We start from the raw sequence: 22,160 nt of genomic DNA, 5'->3' as shown, positions 1-22,160 counted from the left end.
GTGCAAATTTTGCTTCCCCCAAATTAAAAATGTCATTCTCTCTTTCCCTTTTTCTTCAGAAAAGGGATAGAAATCCCGCAGAGGCAGTATTGCACTCTCAAATGCAAGACAGGGGAAACACCCTGTGCAGCTTATTAGTAAAATCTCTGAAAACTGTTGTGCACTCATGGTTTCTAAAAAAGTTTCCTTCCAAGCCTTCTGAAATAGAAAGCCATTTCTAAACAGCAAGAGTAACTATAAACAAGGAAAAGTATAAAGCAAGAAGGGCTCTTAACTCATTGTATGGAAATGCTATATAAATGCCCTTAGGGATTGTTCAAGTTCTCACTGCATATTGACAGTAATAAGACGACCAGTTTAGGCAATGAATTATAATGGTAGTGAGAGCTTACAAGAGATCGGAATGCTGCTTGGGTTAAACTCTAAAACATCCCAGTGGGCAACAGCTCTGACCAAGAAACTACTTCTTTTGCCACAGAATGCATTAATGCAGTAATGTCCTACCTCATGCGAAAGCAATTTCTTATTTCTGCAAGGGGTTAGGCAAAGATCTTATCAACAGCATGCCTGAAAAGAAAAGCTACAGACCAAGCTCCTGTATTCAGGAATATACAATCCCATTTCCTCTCTGGGACAGATCTGCCCGTGTCCCTTGTGTGATCGTACAGCAATCACATAACTGCAGGTCATATAATAATGTGTACATATGTACATGAAATATAAATATGTATGTGTGTGGAATGGTATGGAGTGGAATGGAATGGTGTAAGACTGTTTGACAGGTATTCATTTTAAAATGAGCTTGACGCCTTCCAAACTTTAACCCTCGATTTCATACTCTCTAAAAAAAAATCTGATTTTTGTTTTCATTAACTGAGACAATTAATTAAATACTATCTTGTCATAAATTTCCCTGTTTTCAACAAGATGCATGCATTTTTAAATAGTAACACAACTAAACATGTTTGTATTTTATCAGCCTTTTGTAACATTCTGCATTTTACCATACAGTGACACATTCATTAATATGTCACGAGTAATTAAACTGCATTCAAGTGAGTGAGGGGGTATTTTTTATGGCACGTCAGTTTATATGGAAAATAAGTAATACCACTGAAGAAAATATACAAATGGCAAAATATTTTCCTTGTTAAGATACTCATTTTAATATACTGCTCAGTATCTGAGACTATTTAAAGAGATGTAAAATAGCAAACTCCTTCAAAATTATTCCCAAGTTACCTCTTTAAATAGATAAGTAAATACATGAGAAATAATGGTATCATGATACTAAGGTCTTTAACGTTCTGTTCTCTTGGGATCTGCATGCCCTGAGTCATGAAATACAGGTGTCTTTCCACTAGTTTGGACAGTTCAGATTGCTCAGTCGCTGTGTGTTTTGAGCCTCACATCAGCAATGCAGCTCTGATATCTAAATCTTATAATGACCATTATCTGTTCCTAATGGAGGATAACACATTTGATCTACAAATTCTTTCTCAGTTGTTACATGTGACCTACAAAATCACAGAGAGATTCTTAAAGCTCTGAAATCATAACCCCAAGTCTGCAGGAATGCATTAGCAAAATGTTTCCACCAGCAGGAGTTGTCATTTTGTATCTGTGCAAGCTGTTGTTTGAGGAAAGTAACAGTGTTTGGAAAGGAAAAGTAGCTTTCTGCAATAGAAACACAAGTCTATGCTTTCATTACGATACCTCTGTTGTCTATAGTCTTATAAAGTCTGACTGGCGAACAATTTCCTACAGACTGGCAGTCACCGCCACGAAAATCTGGACAAAAGTAATTCTCTAAGTATGCAAATAAACTGAAAGGTCAAGGCAGCAATAGAAATCTGATTACCTCTGGTAACTGGGGTATATTAAACCTTTTCATTCTGGCAATCCAAATATTTAATCAATATTTACTTTGAAAAACAAACACAGCAAAGCATAGCCCCCCACACTACACGTTAGAACTACACTACACTACTTCTCTCTTGGGCATGCCTATCATTTTTCACACATTCATTTGTGAATGACTGAAATTCTGTATGTCTTGTTTACCATAAAATGTTCATAAAGTAAAAGGGTGAGGCTGGGGCTCAGAAACTGAAACCTCTGGTGTAGCTGTAACTAGGAGCAGACTGCCACAGTAACACTTCTAGATGTTCTTAACTATCGGCATGGCCAGGAAGCAATTACTAAGCTTACTATTCATTGCCTCCCTTCCCTGCAACTATTCCAGTTGCGGAGGGTTACTTGTTTTTAAAGACAGTCTTTCCTCAGCCATTTGGCTTTTCCGTAACAAAACCCTGTCTAATTTCTTTGGGGGAAAAAAGAGGAGAAAAAGGTAATCTTACAAGTCCTTTTCCACCTTGCCCACACTTCGACATACCAGAATTTTAAACCTAAATGCCTTCCTGTTCTGAGGGCAGAGAGCTGAGCTGTGAAATGTGCAAATTTTAACTGACTGACGTCTTCTAATTTGGTTGAGATGTGGCAAACACTGTAAAAAACAATCCTGTAATACCAATGGCACAACCAGCAAAATCTGTATCTATTTCCACTGTTAGAAACGGAATGTATGACACTGTTTTTGCAAGAATTCAACTCTTAAACTTGTGCATTATCGCACAGGGAGTCAAGTGCTTTTTTCATTTTAATTTTGTGCTGCTAGAAGTAAAATTTCTAGAGCACATAACTAGACGCTGGTTTTGTTGTTTATTAAATATTATAATAAAAAGAAAATGGGCAGAATGTAAGTGCAATGATGATGAAAAACATTGTGCAATATATTGAAAGGAAACAAATTTCCAGGTCACAGATTCTTGTACCTTCCTAGCACAGGCAACTACTACATACAGTCTCACTCAAATTTATGACACTGCATCTTAGAGCTAGTAGACTGTCTGTCCTAACTATTCCTATTGAAAGGCTTTCCAGAATTCACTGTTCAGATGAGAAATTTAATTTATGATCTAGATGTACTCTTTTCAATTTACAGCACATAAATTTGCTTTTATGTGCTTTATGCATTTCTCCTTGCACAAATCGGTCCAGCTGTTACAACATGTATTGTTAGAAATCAGTTCTGTCCCCTCTCAGCCTGGATTGACCCAATCAGAATTTTTAAAGTCTTCTCTTACAAGATTGCTACTTTACATCCCTGATTAACCTTTCGGCACCTATTTCAATCTGAATGAACTTCTCCTGAATACAGGTGACAAAGTTATGTGGAGTATCCTAGGAGAGGTTGTCTTCAATGATGGTTTGTTTTTACTCATAATGTATCATCTGGCACATATCAGAAAATATATGTCTTATTTAAGGCTTTAGCTGTTGGTGACTTACCAAATGGCAAAGAAAAAAAATGTTCCTACTGTCATTTTTGAGTTATATTAATATATAATTTCAATGGCTGAAGAAAAAAACATTCTCAAATAAATACTTGAATTTGTCTTTTCATTTAAATTAGGTGAGGTTTGTTTTGTTGAAAGCCACTTTATCTAGTGTTAAACAGTGGAGCAGTAACATGAAAGCCTGACATGTAACATTTCTTAGGAGGAAAAAATACTCTAAAGCACTGATCTTAATCTGTTAAGTCTTTTAAAAACTGTCCTAAAGCTTTAGCTAAGAGGAGAGGTATCTTCTCCCAGCACTAACTCTAACAGTTAAAAATACATTTCTAGTGTCTTAACTCAATTTTGGGATAAAATGCTGCAGCTGCAGAGACTAAACATAAGCTAATGCTGGATCAGGCCAAGCTCTTACTAGTGTGAGCCACAAAGACAGCTAGTCACAGTGGAAGAACAGCTGTTCAGCCTGCTCTGTTTATCTTATCATTCAAATGCATTTTAATATTTGCTCCAAAAAATCAACAAACTGATCTCATCTCCCTTTTGCCAAATCTGCCTTTAATTTACACTGTGCAATAGCCAAGATCTTAGTGTTTCATAAGCAGCAAAACCCTTGAAAAACTCATGTTGTATCACTTGTCTTCAGAGAAGATGAAAATTGCTTCTTTTGATGGGATGTACCACTGACAAGATGCTGCTTTAATTCATTAATGATATGGAAAGATGACCTAGAAAAATAAAATTCCCTCATGCCATTGGAATGAGGAAAGCTAAAATCAAGAGGAATTTTGCCTGTAGGCCAAATATTACTTTTTCAATACAGTAAGAGGTGACAAGATCAGGGGCAAGGGGGGGGAGAGAAAGCAGCAAGTCAGAAATCCACAGTTATGCAGCCTGAACACCACAGAGCAGGGCAAGGTGGGCAAGGACAGCACGTGCTCATCACACCTTACTGATGTAGTAAAGAGGAGCTGTGTACATCGCTATGGGCGCCTGTTGCCAAAGCCAGCCCGTCCTGGGGCCAAGGGTTTGACTTCAGGGGCAGGCTGGCCAAGTGACTGCTGCAGGGACTTGGTGTTAGTCATAGGGATTTCGTTCATTGTGTCCTAAATGATGCACCAAAGGAACAAGAGATCTCCTACTTCTCTGTCCCTGCCTCACCAGTAATATCTGTGCAAACCAAAATATTGCTGTGACTGGGATTTCTGGAGAAATATAAGGAGATTGAGAATGGGGTGTAGAACTTTTCGCTAAAGGGAAATGGGTTGAAATAATGTTCAGATTCAATAAAATCATTGCCATGAGACAGCTGTTTAGTGGCTTTCAAGTTCCCTTGTGTTACATTCTCGGGTTTTGTACATGGTATTGTTTTTGGTTCTTGCAGTTTGACTTTTAGCTTAAAAAGAAAGCTGTCCACAGGTGCAGACTAGCTGGAATGAATATCAGGCTTTCTTTCTATCTTTAGATGTAGACATGAACTGACACAGAAACATCTGCAAGGAAGAAACACATCAGTACGCTTAAAACCAACTCTTTGTTCTCCTCTAAGATGATCTGAAAATCCAATACCCACATTATGAGTCTTATATAATGCCCCTGTGGCAAGTATTATTTAACCAAATACAGATGTGTTGACTGTCAGGAGAAGCAGCTCTCCTGTCCAGCACCAATTACTTGTGCATGTTCTTTTGGCAACAGCTCAGTTATGTGCAGCATCCATTCCTTTCAGTGTAACAAAGGTGAAAAGTTCAGCTATCTCTAGACAAGGCACTGCTATTTGAGCAGAAAAACATTAAAAACCATGTTGGGACAGTGTTGGATTTGCAAAATATACACACTGGTAAGAAGGGGCAAACAGAGCCAAATCCATCAAACGTGTCCAAGCCCCAAATCCATAAGTTCAGAGCCTTTCCTCAGGACTCACCTTAACTTTGGCAGTACATTAACTTCTGACAATAAAGATACTAAATCTCTTCTGGTAGCAAGTCCTGCTGGTGATTCTTGACAGACTGAGCTGCCAGCTGGCATCAGAGCTCTGTTCCCAAGCTACACCCTCTCTGGGCCTATTCCTTGCACAGTAGAAGGGGAGACAGTAGTATCTCAAAGTACTCGGTATCTCCAGGAGAGGAGCTCTCTCCTGGGAGTCAGAGCCCAGGAGAGTCAAAGTCAGTGCAGCTTTAAGGGAAAGCTGAATTCCCTGTGCGTTCCCCACTGTCAGTGGGCACTCTCACATCAGCTTGGGGTAAGGAAATGGGGCTGGAGAAAACTGTGAGTAAGGATTGGTTTACCTTGGAGACACTCAGCAGAGAGACACCTCTCTCTCACCAGTTCTGTAGGTTGAGATTTTTGCTTTATAGCTATGCCTGATGCCTGCCTAGCTCTCCTTACCATGCTGGCTTTTGGGGCTCTTCCCTAGGAGCCCAACTCTCCCCATGAGGACCTGAGTTCCTAGATGAACCATAGGCATCCTGCATGGTTGACAGTTGCCTAAAAGTTAATCTTTGCAATGATGATCACTGTGATGTGCAGAGAGCATGCATGTTCTTTCCTTATGCTTCTACAAGTAATTGAGAAAAAAAAAAAAAAAACTGATCTAAAAATTCTCAAACCAACCATTGTTGTACTTTCTCCAAGTAGTAATATAACTTAGGCACTCGTGTAAAACAGGGGAATCAAGACCCCTGCATACCTTTGTATATCTGGTTGTGTATTTTGGTTACTACATATCATGTCTGACTTTTTGTTTTATTACTATGATTGATGACATTGGCATTGGAACATTTCTAACCTCAAAATATACCACAAGCAACCTGGACCTGAATATATTATGAACTGCAAAGAGGGCCCTTCATGATTGTAAAGTGGCTTGATACTCTCGGAGCTAGAGACAGAGTAAGGAGATGAGATCCAATAAAGAAACAAGCACAAGCCCTGAAAGTTTCCAGACCAGTAAAGGACTAGTAAACTGGTTATAAAGTCAAAATGCAATGCTGATGCAAAATAGGGAAATTTAAGAAAAGTAATCTGTTTTTGAAAATGGTAGAATATGTGCCGATCTTTTAAGTCTTGATCAAACCTCCCTTGATAAAGGGATCTATACTGGTGAAAAACTTGGTTATTTTTGTTGCTTATTAACAGAAAACAAGAGAAAAGGACAAATTCTTCCATAGATACTGAAGGTAAAATGAGGAACAAGACTTCATCTTTTTTTCCCTAAAAAGAGAAAAATTCAGATCAGATTTTTAAGAAAAATTATCTTTTTCTGGAAAAAGAGAATTAATTGAATGGCACAGATTAAAAAACCTGAGTTGTCAGCAACAGAGTTCTTCAGAAGCAGAATTCTTAGAGGAGCAGGGCAGATAGTTAAGTGTGTCAAATGTGAACCTGATGAGCCTTTTCCAACACTAACATAGTTGAGTGCAAAATTAGCGTCTTACTTCAATCTGAGGATGTGACATCTCAAGCTACAAACTTTTTATGTTCTGATAAAAAAGATTGCCTTAATTATTTAAGCCCAATTAGGGTTTGAAACACCACCCAGCACATAATTTTTTCTTGACTTTGTATTTCACAGTATGTTGCTCCTTATAGGTCATTTTGGAGCAAACTGTTATATATGAAAACACCTTGTAAAATGAAACATAGTGGAAAGCTAGTACCTTCTAACTGTACTCAGATAATCATTCCCTCCTCTCCTTTCTTTTAATTCCCATACATTCCTTCTGCTCTGCTTACTCCTGCCCTAACCACTGTACGTATATTTATGAGAGAAACAGCCATCTGCATCAGACCTTCCTGTCCCAAATTACCTTGTCGGACCTCGTTAGAACTATAATGAGCCTAAAATGGACAATGGGCTTGGGATAGAAGTTTTAGGCTCTTTTCCCAAGTCTGGCACAGGTCTAGTACAACTGAAGTTTTCTCTTTTTCATTGTTCCTTCAGTAAAATAAAGATTATTTCTCTTTTAGCATTGACGGTAATTACCACATTGCAAAGTAATGTTTTGTAACAAAAATAAGTTTTGCAGAAGATTATAGCAAAAATGAATTATATCAACTAATCTGAGTTCAGGGAAGTTAAATTGTTACTTCTCCACGTATTTATTTACTTAGACAATTTGCAGAAGAGTTCCAGATTTCTGCAAAAGTCACATAATTATTTATCAGTGATGATGCCCTATGGAAAGCCATATGCACTGATTACTTAACGGCCCTTATTAGACTATTAAAAAGAAGTTATTTAAACAAATATTTGTTTGACTGCTTTCACAGAACTTTTTATCTATATGTCATTCCTGCCTTTTCCTTCTGTTATCCCACCAATTACAAATGCACTTTATTTCTAAGTGGGTCACTCCATTGTAGGAGAGATTATGTGAATTCTTCCTCAAGGAGCTTGGGAATTTATGGAGAAAAGTAAGATTAGAGGCACAAGGGGTAAGAAGCTGGTACAATACTATTGCCTGAAAGGATATATTAGTCATCAGAGCTCAACTTATTATAGAAATTATTATAAGATAGAAGAAGGAATCAGTATTTAAGTATAATTAGATGACGTACTCCTCAGTCATTATTGTTACTTAGAATAAATATTTTTGGGTTAATAAAACCTTTTAATTTTTCATTATGTTTCTTTATAAACAGATGTTCCCAATTTATCATTGATTTTGTACTAACTACTGATTTGAAGTCTAAACCAGGTAGATGAAGGTAGGTGTTTGTCACTAGCTGTCATCATTTCAAAATCTGGATAAGAATTTAGTATTTTCTAATCTCTGTAAAGCAACAATAACAACTTCAAAAATCCAAAAGCAAAAACGGTATCTTTCCTTTCTTTAGCCCTTTTCCTTTATAGCTGACAGTAGAAATAATAAATATGTAGGATGTGCTAGAGAACTATTTATCTGGCATTTTCCACTTGTACTGTGGCTTTTATTACTGCATAAAAAGTGGTAGGGAAAAAGTGGTTACTTCAGAGTAACAAGCCTCCAGCCACAGATGCCATGAAACTGTGTTTTTATTATATTGGCTACAGGGAAATGTTATTTTAGTTGTTGTTTTTGTCTCCACTCCATGCAAGCCAATTCCAGCCCTTTCAAGCACTTCTCAGGCACCAGTTTATCCATGTTGGGAGTCATTTTCATAATCAGTTCACAAGCTGTTTCCCATTTTCACTGTACCTTTGTTCAGCTATGGTTAAAACTCATTGTACATCCTCCCTAAAAAGGATGCAAAATATATTATTCTTTAAGCAGAACAGCTAAATACTTTCCCAGTGCTGGACAATAGCTTGCAACCACAGCCTTTTCTTAATGTACCAAGAAACAAAGACTAAGATGAGTAGAAAGGGTAAAACGTTTCCTTATGACTGAACTAGGAGGTTCTCCACTAATACCAAAAATGAAGTCTGGACAAACTGTGTGTCCCTTATATATATTAACTTTGTAGAAGCACAATGTTTGTTTTTTTATGGAAAAATATCCTTATTTCCTTTCTAGTCCTCTAAGAAAAAAGGTTTTTGTCCAATATTTTTTAAACTGAGGGAAAAAAATGTGACAAACATCATTGTCAACTGGCTCCCACACATAAATTGCAAATGTTGAGAGACACATCTTTTACAAATATACCAGTGAATTTGACACAGGCCATTGTTCAGATACAAATATATCTGCTCCAGTACGGCTATAGTATGCTGTTCCCAAGAGAAAGCTGGAGTAAGGATCTAGCAAGTATTTTGTTGCATCTGTCTAGAAACTGTATAATACCTGGAGGATGTGGCCAGAGCAATGAGCAAGGCTTGAAGAATCCCTCTGATGAAGACAATGGGATTCTTCTTCGTGATAAAGAAGTACATCATTGGCAGAATAAACAGCCCATGAACCACTAGGCCGCAAACCACTGTAATGGCATAGAAACCCAGTTTCTTCCCAATGGCTGACGGGTCATCCATTTCTAAGATTTTACCAGCAATTAGGAACACAATTCCAAATGGAAAATACCTGAGCAAAAAGAAAGACAGTCATTATTAGGAGATAGCTTACTTCCATCAAATAGCGTGAGATGGGAAAGCCTTGTACTTCCGGCAGCAGTGCAGTAACAGCACCCTGTCTGGAAGCAGAACAGCTGGCTTCGGTTGTTTTATCAGACTAAGCCTCTCTCTCTCGCACTTGAGGAGCATGCCCGAAGCACTGGGCTAGACACTCTTATGCTGAGTACTCCTCAGCACAGCTGAGGTTATGGTGCTGGTCAGGAATGACTTTAAAACGTTTTGGTTCAGAAGGCAGCTTTGACTTTTTAGCTTAAGGCAGGTCATTTACTGGGGAGAGAGGGAATGAGTCCTAAGCTCTGTTCATGTGCTTGTGCTCGTGTGACTGCTCATGGATTTTAGTTGGATGCTGTTAAGTAAATGTTTATGTTGCCTTTGGAAGACATAGGAGAAATACCAATATGCATTCGACATGCTCTTGGACTGCCTGCAATTTGTTTCAGAGCAGATAGATAGGCAGAAGAATAGTTTCTGAACCCCCTCTGGACTGGATGTGGGATAGGTGCTTTACCAAAACTGTTGTGCTTCTCTGCATGGCTAGACACAAAGCCATGGGTGCTGAAAGCACTTAAGATTAAAAAAAAATCTGGGGGCATCCAGCCATCTTCCACTAGCAGCTGTGCCATCTTCACAGACTTGCTACTTCCCCCTCATTCTTCCAGAAATTACTACCCCCTTGGACCCATCTAACCAAGTGATCATTCCCTGACCCAGCTCAGTCAGACTGGACCAGGTAGCTGGAAACAAAGGCTGGGTGCTGGTAGTGGGATCACCCCCATGTTGGGCTGAACCACATTTGGGGACCTTCTGAAGGGTGGGAAAGATGCTAAGCTGGTAGTTTTTGTTGTTGGCAGTCACCTACTGTTCCTCTAATCTTTGGGGCAGGTGCGCTGGCAGGTCTAGCTGGCTCTCAGTGTAATTTAGGATTGCTCTGAAGGCTTTTCCTAAGTGACATGGCCTAGGATGGTTCATTGAGGGCTATTTTATTGACTTAGAGACACTCCGAGTGCCAAGCATTCTGGGTATATCATCTCCACTGTGTTCAGTGCAAAGATAGCCAAGCTAGCAGCAACCATGCTAACGACAGTACAGTCATGTCAGCACAAGAGCCCAGCCCTCTCCTGAGCAAGCTGAAGCCAGGCTAGTACTTCTAGTTGAGCAGTGCTGTAAAGGATGGAAGTACGAGCTCGAGGATCTCATTGTACTCCTCCCTTGTGTGGGCTGGATGTATTATAATCCTTCTCAGCCTGCCTGAGGATTGGCAGTGCTCCTAAGTGCATACAGCACACATCCACCCAGCTATACCATGTTTTGTTATTTGTGAGTAATATATAGGGTGCTTCTGTCAAAATGACAGTACAAATGAGGGACAGGATGTGTGTATATGTATCTTCCTTCAAATGCTGAGGCCCTGCAAAGCTAAGGGTTGCTTACCCTTATTTATTTCCCTGGAAATAAGTTTATGACATTTCTGTGCATCCTGTTCTGTTGAAATTTTCTTACTCCCTTAAAAAAATATTGATTTTCTTACTAAAACAGTTACTTACCAAACAGCAACTGCCACTATCTTCATGACAGATTCATTTAAACACTGGCAAAAGCTGACCAAAGGAACACCACTGTTCCCCATTCTTCCCAACATTATACCTGCAAACAAAGGCATTCAGGTTCAGTTTCTCAGGTGCCTCCATGCAAATCCCCAGTGCTTTCCCTCCCTGCTGTAATTCAAAGTGAACTAAGTGCGAGATGACTGGATGAATATGGATCTTCGTGCTGTAGAAACAGACATGGTATCTGAAAATCTCACCTTACACAAACACGAGAGCATGGGGGAGCCAGGCCACAGCCTTGTGCTTTGGCTCCATACAGGGCTCTCTCCCCTGACTGCGTGGTTTTTCGTTTGCAGTTCCCTGAATGTTTCCCTGTGGAGGTACTTCTGTGCTGTAGATTTAGCCCCCCTGGTAGCAAGCTTGTTTCCTTAACTATCTTTCATAGAGCCCTGAGAAGGATTTACCTGCTCTCAGGGATGCATGGAAGACAAACTGAAAGACATTTTTCTAATGAAAGAAGCTATCTGTGCCTGCAGTCTGCCTACTGCTGTGCACTGCGTAGAACTAGGCAGCATCCATGAGACACTCATGGGGCAAAGCCAGTACTGAGGTTTGTTCTGGTAATGGGGAGTGAATATGGGGGGTCTCCATCCTATTTTTAGTAGATATGTATCTACATAATAACAACCAACCCTCAAATCAGTCAGGCTTTGCAAACTTGGGGGAGATAAGGAAATGCAAGTTCATGTGCAGAAAAGCCAAATTCCTATACGGACTAACCAGTAAAGAAGAAAGCAAAGAAAATCCATTTATGTGCACCCAGCGCTCAGAAAGGAAAAGAATACAGCTCTGGGATGCGTCATCTAACCATATATTCTCCAGACAGTGTTAGTTTCCAATAATGCATATAAATAGAGATAATTTTCCTATTTTATTATTTTTCTGCCATCACTCCCTGAAAGGATTATAAGTGATCGAGTTAAGTGCTTAAGGAAGCACTTCAAAAGCTAGCTGCACCAAGTGAGACTGCTTTTGAAGGGACTTTCATGAGGAAGCAGGGGGCTATGAGTGGGGTATGAGTGGCATGCTGCCACTGGCTCTGGATATGCAGTGTCCTTGCTTTGGGCAGGAGCCTGGGCTCTGTCCCTCAGAGCCCACATCTGCACTTGCAAGCCAGGTCTCAGGCAGCACCGCTTCCAGGGCAATTCCCTCCTGAGGCAGGGAGGGAGACTTTCAGCTGTTTTATCCAGGGATTTCACAATAACAGTGCATTCAAGATGTGGGTTTATAAGCCTGTTAATATTTATCTAAGCTGTAACTTTTAGGTTGGAAAATAACACTCTTTTATTAAGCATGTTGCTCTTCTTTGGTAACAGGACATTAAATGCAGTTCAGCTTTTGTAGACTGGTTAGTGGCAGTTTTACAAGAGTCCTAACTTCTAGTTCTGTATAATGTAACAAAGAAGGAATGCTTTCTCTTTTATTTTACAGGAATAACTGAAATTTGCTCTTTAAAACACTGTCCTACCTAAGCATGTGGCTACTGGTGGGGACAGACAGGGGAGCGGGCAGGACTGGGGCTTCCTGTCTGCAGCCCTGATGTACCAAGTTCCATTGCAGTGCAAACATTTTCCTTGTAGTGAATAAATAATGTATGCTCCTCCAAGAAAAAAAGATCAGGTGTCTCAACTCTTAGCCACTTGTCATAATTTCTAACAGAAATTCCTGCACACTGTGTGAGAAGAGGTAGCATAGCTAAGCACAGCTGAGCCCAGCATCAAGGCGGTAATAAGAACTCATACCCACCCTAATGTTGTTTTTCTATGCCAAAGTGGTGTAAAAAGACCTTTGTGCAAATAAGACTCAGCCAAAGTGAGCAAAACTGTTACCAAGCACCAAGGCCTGTATACATTCTTTTGCAATAAATAAAAACTTTGGAAGGATGCTCTTCTTTCATAGAGATTCAAGCCACATGTCTCCTGTTTCATTGCTTCCATTTTTTGGGGGGTGCAGAAAGCTGAAGACAGTGACAAATGTTTGGCTTCATCCTTTGTTCAAAATGACAGTCTGAAATAGTCACTGGTAGATGACAAGTTTTGAGGGTTTAGTGTCTCAGGTTTGTTCGTGGCTGATACAGTCAGAGGTGACCCAGCAGCCGGGACTGTGCTGTACGTGGCAGTACTGGCAGTACATTTTCTGTACATCAGCCAGGAAGAAACCAGCTCTCAGCTTCCATCTCTTGAGCCCCAGGCCAGCAAGACTGAGGGGCATGGTGAAAGTAATACATTCAGTTCTGGGAAGACAATGAATGATCTTCTGTGCTCAGAAGTATAAAATTGCCCTTGATCCTAATAAGCACATGTAATTAATTCATTCATATCCAATACTTTTTGACTGGAATAGTGTTTGCTGTGACATTGTACTTTGGGAATTGACTATAAAATACTACAAACTGGGGGACTGCCAGCTTCCAGCAGTGTTGCATATGGAATACCGCCCACTGGAGAAACTAAAAAAGAGAGAGACAAATCCGCTAATTCCAGGCTTGATTTTTGACCCCTTGTGCTGGTATGAACCATAATATAATAAATGCAGTCAAAAATGTTCTATAGAACTACTCCTGCTGATCAGATTAACTTCCAAGAATAAACTTAGATAAGGAAAATCTGATGAGCATTTTCTTGTAAAAATCATCAGAACTTTATGATTAACTAGGGCATGTTTGTTTAAATTCCCTCTTCCAAATCCACAAACATAATATAACACACATGGCACCAATGAGTTCCTCCAGCATGTTAAACTGAATGAATTAGCCAGACAGAAGCTCTTAGAGTCCACTGTGATAAGCTACTAGATGATATATAACTATCAGCATTGCAGGATGGCAAAAATAAAATCAAGACGTTTCAATCAAAAAGAAGATCCACAGATTTAAAACTGATAAAACAACATACCTTTGTAGCACACTTAATCAAGATATCACTGAAGCTCATTATCTGAGTTGGGTTCTTACAGTGACAGTTATATTCTACACTAACCATGTGGTAAAACATGACTAAGAATGGGTAAAAACAACAGACAGGGCAGGTTCCAGGGCTAAAGTAATTTTCTGCCTGGTGAGGGGAACTTTAGCCAAGGAGTTGGTCTAGGACCAAGTTTTGCTTGGACTGCCAGCTCCAGAGGTGAAACGTCCAGCCATGAGAGCGGAGGGTGTCTCCGCCTGATGCCCCCTGCACCAAGAGCAGTGAGGGAAGTTCTTTATTCCTGTAATACAACACCTGGAGCTCTGGGCATTAGAAGTGTACTAACTTCTTGGGCTTTGGAAAGAAAGTCTGCTACGGACTTGCTTATTTCAAAATTTCTTGAAACTTTGTCTGGGATTTTTGCTGCTGTCCAGAGAGTGAAACAGAATATTGGCAGTGGGGCTATGGGTCTGACCCGGTATAGTAATTCCTACTTCCTCTGAGCACACTGTATTAGTGTTTCTTACAGTCAGGAAAAAATCGTTCATCAATAAAAGCTCAAAATAATCCAGAAAAAAATAAAACAAAAAGAATGTAAGTGCATGCACAGGAAACAGAACTGCATGGAACAAAAGTCATCAAGGATTTTGAAGATTTATCTTTGAAAGGTTGGGAGAACAGCTCTGTAACAGTCTTGCCTTTTCCCCCACAAAGTTTAGATAGAAGCAGTTAAAAAAGGTGAATCAAGAAACGAAGCAACCCAACCCCTATCTTTTTCTCTTAAATGGATACTTGGATTATTACAAACAAACATGTCTGAAACCTACCCATTGTGGCAGAGAATATCACAATCCCTAGCACATTCATGCCGTCACTAGTGCCTGGTTCTGACTTGTAAATCACTTCAGGAGGGGGAGTGATATCCAAGGCAAAATTCTGGACATTGGATCCATTCTCATCCTGGACTCCGTATATTATAATGCGACGAGTGGTGCTTTCAGATGATGCTTTATTAGATTTAATGATGGGAATACTCTTGGTGCGATACTGAAAGAAAACAAAATAGTTTTTATTATAATATCCCAGCAGGAATTAATAGTTTAACGAGACCTCCTAAGTGCTCTGCTTCAACAAGGCTGCATGTTAAAGGGACAAGCATGAAAAGAAGAATGACAGCTCCTGTCCCTATGCTGCTACGATCTGTAAAAACAGTTGAATTTTTGGAAAAGCATAACAAAATCAGAGTTTCCTATAATCAGACCCTTGTGCAGCAAACACATTGTCTCCTGATAAAGCTACTTTCCTATAAGACATAATTGGGAATGACTCCCTAGAGCTTCTCAGTGCCCTTCTCTTTGTCTCACCAGAGGTAATGTTCCCATGAAATATTCCCCCAGGTGAAATAAACGTAGCCATGCCTCTTGCTCACTCAGAACTTTTAGATGAGGTTTTCTGGCCAAATTCCAATCTGAGTAATTAGATTCTTCCCAAATACATTATTTTGTTGCTTTAATTGGACATGGTATCCTGTTCTTCCCTTGCAGGGTGTTACTGTGTGTTCTTAAAGAGATTCCAGCTACTCTGTGACCGCAGTCCCATGATAAGAGAAACCATGCTCTAGCATAAATGGCATAATAATGCCAATAACTGGCATAAATTGTTCTGCTTTCCTACAGCACCTTTCTCAAGGTCCTCAAAGATCTAGCCTCACGTGGAGGTGGAGCTGACAGAGGTGTGCATGCCTATTCTCTAGTCACACTGTGCATTTTATGCTTGTTTGTTTTGCCTTCGGATACCAAGGCTGCTGAAGCTAATGGAAAGGGACTCTGTTAATTCCTAAATGCTAAAGGCGCTAACAGTATCTGAAGTAATATGCAATGTCTGTATCTGGATTCTGTTTTATGAAGATACATGTTTTATGTGATGCTGTCTCATCTCTTTCATCTATTCAAAAGGAATATAGCCACTTACCTGCTTGAATGTGGCCTCAACAAGATTGGCTGGAAACATGTTCCTAAAAATGAACAAATAAAAGAATAATTTCTATGGAACTGAAAACAACTTCTGTTTACTGTGTCTTGGGTCTCCCACAACAAATTAGTTATTCACCCTCCTAGAGAGCAAGGCTGGATGGGTGCAGAAAACTGCCACTCTTTTCCACTCATGCCATGCAGCTGTACCTGACTGAGCAAGGCTCAACAGAGAGACAGTTCCTCAGAATTAAAGTTTTGGGACTTGCTTCTAAATACCAGGACCGAGACCCAGGAGCTCTAGTTTCAGTTTCTGGCTCTGCCACAGTCTCCATGTTGTAACTGGGGCAACATAATTGCTATCATTCCCTTCCCCATCTGCTAACTGGGGAGAAGAATATTCCTTTATTGCATATTTTGTCTTCCCTACTTATATAATGAGCTGTTCAAGACAGAGTCAGTGTTCAGCGGTGTATTCCTGAGACTCCTGGGTGCTGTAATCTACTTTGGGACTTCTAAGTACTCTTATGATATGACTCATAAACTGTAGTACCTCCTGATACACTTTCATCACTAAAATTACAAGCAATGTAGACTTCGCAGTGGTTTGGTCAAGAACAGTTTTCTTTTCAAAAAGAGGATCTCATTCCTGATTAAAAGAATTGAGATTAGAGCTGTACAGTCTCTGCTAAATTTTATCTTAATATGGTTCTGAGACTTCAGAACAAGAGTCTGAAGTGAGGCCAGCAGCTTCATCGTTGCACACAGCTGAGCTACAGAGGAAGACAATGGCCATATGCTGTGAGATGTGCAGTGAGACCAATAGATTCTTAATTGCAAAACAGACTCTTCTTGTCATCTTTTCTGACCTTCTGTGTATCTCAGTCCATAACATCTCACCCAATGATATCTAGCGCTAATTTATAACTTCAGTTTGAGCAGATTACTACTTTGCAGAAAGACATTCAATCGTAATTTGAAATGGAGAGCACACCCTCTACAGGCTTCAAAGAGGAATCATAGTATAGTTGGGCAAAAAAGCTAAAAAGTCATATATTTCCATACAGCATTTGGGAATCAAGATTTGTGTGATGATTCTAATAGGATCATTTTCAGACCTGATTTATTTTCAGCTCAAAGCTTCTGAACCTAGAGGCAGAAGACGGTGACAGCCTATGACCCTATTACATGCTTTCATATACGTATATTTATGCAAGGAGAAACTCCTGAATTCTCTAACCAAAAGACTTTTTATTCAAAGTCCTGCTCAAGCTCCAAGACAGGACAACACCTAAGTGTATGTGAAAAGCCCATTCCCGTTCCAAAGAGAATTGCTATATATATGAACAGTTAAATGCATACTGAACTGAGATGTTTTCCCGACCTGCTTTCCTCTTTGCAGCAGCAGCATATGCCTGCTGCTAATAGAGTCACAGCAAAAGCATTGCTGTGCAGCACTGGCTTAGAAAAAAACAATTCTATTGCTATTTTAAGTGATCATAATGTGACATTATGGTCGCACTTAAAATTATGAGGTAAAATCTGTTTCAGTAGCATCAGGCACTGAGAGCAATTGCTACAAAGAGATAATTATCCTTTTCAGGGTAAAGCAGAGGGAGAAGAATTTTAAGTAAAGGGTAGTAGTACTGTCTAATGATTGAAACAGAAGATTGAAAATGAGGGGGTTTCGTTGGCTTGCTGTGTGAGAATGGACAAGCCACATAAATGCATCATTGGTCTTTTTGGTAAGGCTGTTGCTTTAGGGCAAACTAGAGTTCCACAGACAAGTTACTATGAGGCAAGATACGAGGTTGATGTGCAGCACTTTAGTTACTCTTTAACTGTTCTGGCCTTTCCTCGCCTCAGTGCAGGTGAGGCAGTCCAGTTTACCTACCCCTTGCAGCCTGATGTGCTACCTGGCATTCCTGCGGGATAACAGCGTACACTAGCTGTGCTGTACACCGCAATATCTCCTTCCATTTTACCAGTCCTGCTTAAGAGCCCCCAGTGTGATGATGGCTGTGCGCTATGGGGACGTGATAGCAGAGGACAGCAGCTCTGGCCATTTAAGGAAGTTATCATAAATTAGCAAGGTTTAGTTACATCAATGCAGTCCCTTTGTACACACTTTCATTTAATTGGAATTATTTAGCTTAAGACACTTAAGACACTGTGTAGTGATGTGCTTAGCGATGAACAACACTCACTACACCATTGTAAGCAGTGCTGTACGCCCGAGTGCTGTGCTGCCGTCAACAGAGCTTTCACCGTGGTGCAAAGCACTGGGTTATCTCTGCAAATCATCCATAAAGCTGACGATTCTCTGATTCAAATGACGAATCTGTAGCCAAAGCAAGACACAGACACCAGCCAGCTGTGCATCGCTTTCCTCTCAGATGCAGACATAACCTTCCGCCTGAGCCCCGGGGGCTTGGCTGACACAGGGGACTATCTGAAGAACAGCTGGATGGAGCTGGACCTGGGAAAGATGGAGAGGATGTTTATAGGAGGGGGAAGGACCAGAGAGAAAAGAGAGTTACTGCCTTATTATGCCTCATAAGGGAATTCTGCTTCCAGATTGTTAAAGGCTTCATTAATATTAAATTGTCTTTGTTTCGTGATTTGAGATAATCAGATGAAAGGTGCTACAGGAGTGCGCAGTATTAGTGTGATGATTGCGCTCTGACCTGCTGAGTGAATGTGAATTATTCTGAAAGCACAGATCCACACTGAGGATTCCTGCACAGCTCTGAATATGAATGTCACATATGAGCCATAGCTTTACAAAGAAATATGAATTTAATTGCTGATGATTTCCACTTTCTCACATAGTTTTATAGTCCTAATTAGCAGAATTAAGAACACATTAAGACTGCTTGAGAAAGGAAGTATCATATGGTTAGTAGCTAGATTAAATGTTAGACAAATTTGTGGAGGATTAAAGCATTTTGTTTCTTTATCATTCTTTATCCTGCAGGAATTACAACTACCCACTTAATACTGGATACTGGAATACTCCCAATATTTTTTAATATATTATGCACTGTGATCCAGTCTTTGAGACTAGCCTTACCAAAGTTACACAATTTATCTAGTGAAGGGCTGACCTGAATGTGTTTGCCAGAGCTTCGGCTTATTTTTTATTTTAAGCTGGTTTACTTGGATTGAAAAAATCCAGTATTAGCCAAAATTTAGTTTTGTTAATGAAAAACATTCAAGAGAGCAATTTGTGGACAAGAACTCTAACGGACTAAAAACAAATAATGAGAAGAAAGTATCAAACTGTCACCTAGAGCTGGGAGATGACTGGGAGTGTTTGTTTGTTTAGTCAGGCCTCTTCAGAAACACTTGAGAAATTCTGGCTTTAGGGGTATATTTTGCTGCATGTTGATATTTCCAGCCATGAGCTGGATGTTTGGCAGGCATCTCCTGGGAATCTTTCCATTGGGAGTGGGGGATTTGACTTTTCACCATGGAACTGGGATGAGGAGGGCTGTTGGGATCCTCACCACTGCCAGCCAGCCTGGCTGCCTCGGGGCAGCCCTCCTGTGGGTCTCTGTCCCACCAAACCTGAACACTGGGGAATGCTAGCTGAGGTGGGAGCTTCAGACTAGCACAAAATCCAGACACTTGCATTTGCCCAAACATATTACAAAATTAATGGCACGGTGTTGCAGCCTGTCGATCTCTGCTTGTGCTGCCCACCTGTCTTCCAGGCATCCAGCCTGCAATCAGATTGGCCCCTCCAGATCTCTACTGGCTTTACTGAAATTCTGGACAAGATAAATATCTACCCACGTGGATCTGATATCAGGATCATAAAGTGAGTCTGTCTCTCTACTCAGAACAGGCACTGTGTTTATCACTGACATGTATTGACTTAAAGACACTGTCAGTACTTACAAAGTAATAATTCAAGCTGAGCTACTCATTGCTGTCACCACCCACAAATGCTGTTGTGTTTATTCAATTAAGAGAGCTAAGTAGATAAAATACTTCTAAATTTCAATCATTACTTTCAGATTGCTTACCAGATACAGGACACAAAATAATAGTGCGGGAAACTTAAAGTGATCTGGGATTCATTTCTCCAGTACAAGCAACATTGTCTCTAACCTCAGTGGCACAATTCAGCATTCCTGGCAAAAATAATTTCACATAATAATAGGGAATTAAATACAGTGATTGAGGCTGGTGTGGAACATACATAGATAAATTTAGGTCTAAGACAAGGATATGACTGTAAAACAAAAGCTGAGACATATGGTTTCTGGTTACATAAAAAATTAAGAGCTAAATACTGTCTGCCCTGAGGAAGAACATTTCCCAGAGCGTCTTCTGCTTCAGGAATTCTGCCAGACAGAGCAGGAGCGTTCAACACAGGCTAAAAGAGTGAATGTGCATGAACTTCAATATCAGCTCAGTGAACCTTCTACAGACTGTGAGCTATTGAGCCACAGCTGTCACAGCATGCCTGGCCTGCATTTGCTGTGATAGCAGCATATACGCACAAGTGACCGACTAAACACCTTCTTTGACTACGTCCTGCTGTGATGCACAGGCTGGTTCATTCTACTAGCAAATTTTGGAGTCCTTCCCTAATTCTGTATGGGATAAGAGGATTCAGACTTAAGGATGTACTGAGTTCGAAATGTGCATATATGACTAAGGCAACATGTGTTCTGCAGTTTGATAGCCATGGAATTTGAAGAAAATCCTGAAGACTTGTATCAAGTATAGACAACACCTGGTCTAAGGAGCAACTCTGACGGTGCAGCTTCCTACTACACGTAGGACTCCTTAGCACCTTACCACTACCAGAAGTGGGAGGTCCTCTTTCCTTCTCCATTGTCTCCCAGCAATTAACGTACCAATTAACACTATTTGCTTGTTTTTGCTCCCCTAGTATTCCACTGCTTTAGGAAGCTGAATTGTGCTAGGAAGCCATTTTTCAGCTCAGGCCATGCCTTGGCACTGCCCCCAGGACGTGGGAGCCCTCTTGCTCTCTTCAAAAGGCTGCTGACTCTGAGAACTACAGTAGTGATGATACAAATAATACCAGCACTGTTAAACTGTTTTACTTCTCATGCCATTAGCCAAATTGTGCACAGAACATGAGCCTACAGCTACTGGGATAGCCAGTTTGATAGCTGCTAGATAACTTGTATTAGAAATAACAGGCCAAATTCTGATTGCAGTTATACTACTGAATATCTGAAATACTCATTCTAAGTCCTGACTACAACATCTGTTAACTCAAAGCATTCAGCTTTTGCAGATCTTTTTAATAAGAAATTAGGCCAGCTGCTCTAGCGTAAGAGCAGCCACAGGTACAGCAGATGTTGTTTCCTCGACTCAGAACACCCATTCCCTCTGGGGCACTCTGTGCTCTGCAGCAACAATCTGGTTTTGCTCTCAGACTCTGATGTTATCAGTACCTAATCCCTGCCACACCAGACAGTCTTTGGCTGCAGTCTCCCACGCTGTGGAATCGAAGCCACCAGACTGGGTTTTTGCTACATACACGTCCTCGTAATATTTTATTGGCCTATATTTGCACTGGGCCTAAAACAGCTTTGGACAGTCTGCTCTCAAATTTGAACTAGCATAGCTGAGCTTGCAAGAACATTGTTTTAAGACTGGGTATTTGACAGTATTCTAATACTTCCGTGTTTGAGATCTTACCCTGGCACTCTATACAGCAAGAGTACAGAGAGTAAAAATGGAGTCGGAGTAGCTTGACATGACAGCTGTAGTTTCCCATTTTACAGCTGTGCACAAGAAGGAACAGCACTGTGGCTCCCATTTATAGGCTGAGGTCCTTCTCAGTGACATTATCTTAATCTCAAAAATTCATTTGTTTTTGCCGTCTGTATGATTTCATCATCAGCTGTGTAGACTCCTGCCTACTGTTACTGTACCACAAGAACCACAAATCCTGTCCTTAGTCACATGGGTATACATCTGCAATACCTTTCTCCTGGTGTCAGTGGGCTCCATTAGGGTTTGCACTCCTGAAATCAAGAGCAAAATTTAATTTAGCAAGACTGAACAAATGACCTGTCTCAGGGTCCACGGGAGGATGCATCTTGCACATCAGTAGTCACCTCCAGTGCCTCATCTCATTTCTCAGTATCAATCTTACTACCTCCTGCTAAAAGGACCAAAGGTGGCTTTTGCAGAATTAATGAGGCATTCAAATCCTCATTATTGTGATAAAAGATACTAATAGAATGCAAAAATCACTAATCGGGTCTAAGCCATTTTGTCTTGCT

The 22,160-nt window shown here is 40.3% G+C and overlaps 1 protein-coding gene across 1 annotated transcript in view; it reads right to left on the bottom strand.

Moving 5' to 3' along the window:
* The window catches only part of SLC1A7 (solute carrier family 1 member 7), a 58,153-nt gene that overhangs the window by 11,956 nt on the left and 24,037 nt on the right, over positions 1–22,160 (bottom strand). The window contains exons 4-7 of the mRNA XM_009461254.2: positions 15,887–15,929; positions 14,743–14,962; positions 10,950–11,049; positions 9,122–9,355 (exon numbers count right to left, since the gene is read on the bottom strand). Coding sequence (XP_009459529.1) covers positions 9,122–9,355; positions 10,950–11,049; positions 14,743–14,962; positions 15,887–15,929 — 597 coding nt within the window. The remainder of the gene's footprint in view (positions 1–9,121; positions 9,356–10,949; positions 11,050–14,742; positions 14,963–15,886; positions 15,930–22,160) is intronic.

Source organism: Nipponia nippon, unplaced genomic scaffold (assembly GCF_047370975.1).
Source record: "Nipponia nippon isolate SJK-2023a ecotype South Korea unplaced genomic scaffold, ASM4737097v1 scaffold_5, whole genome shotgun sequence".
Classification (NCBI taxonomy): domain Eukaryota; kingdom Metazoa; phylum Chordata; class Aves; order Pelecaniformes; family Threskiornithidae; genus Nipponia; species Nipponia nippon.
The sequence above is the reverse complement of the archived record's forward strand: the minus strand, read 5'-3'. Positions and strand labels throughout refer to the sequence as shown.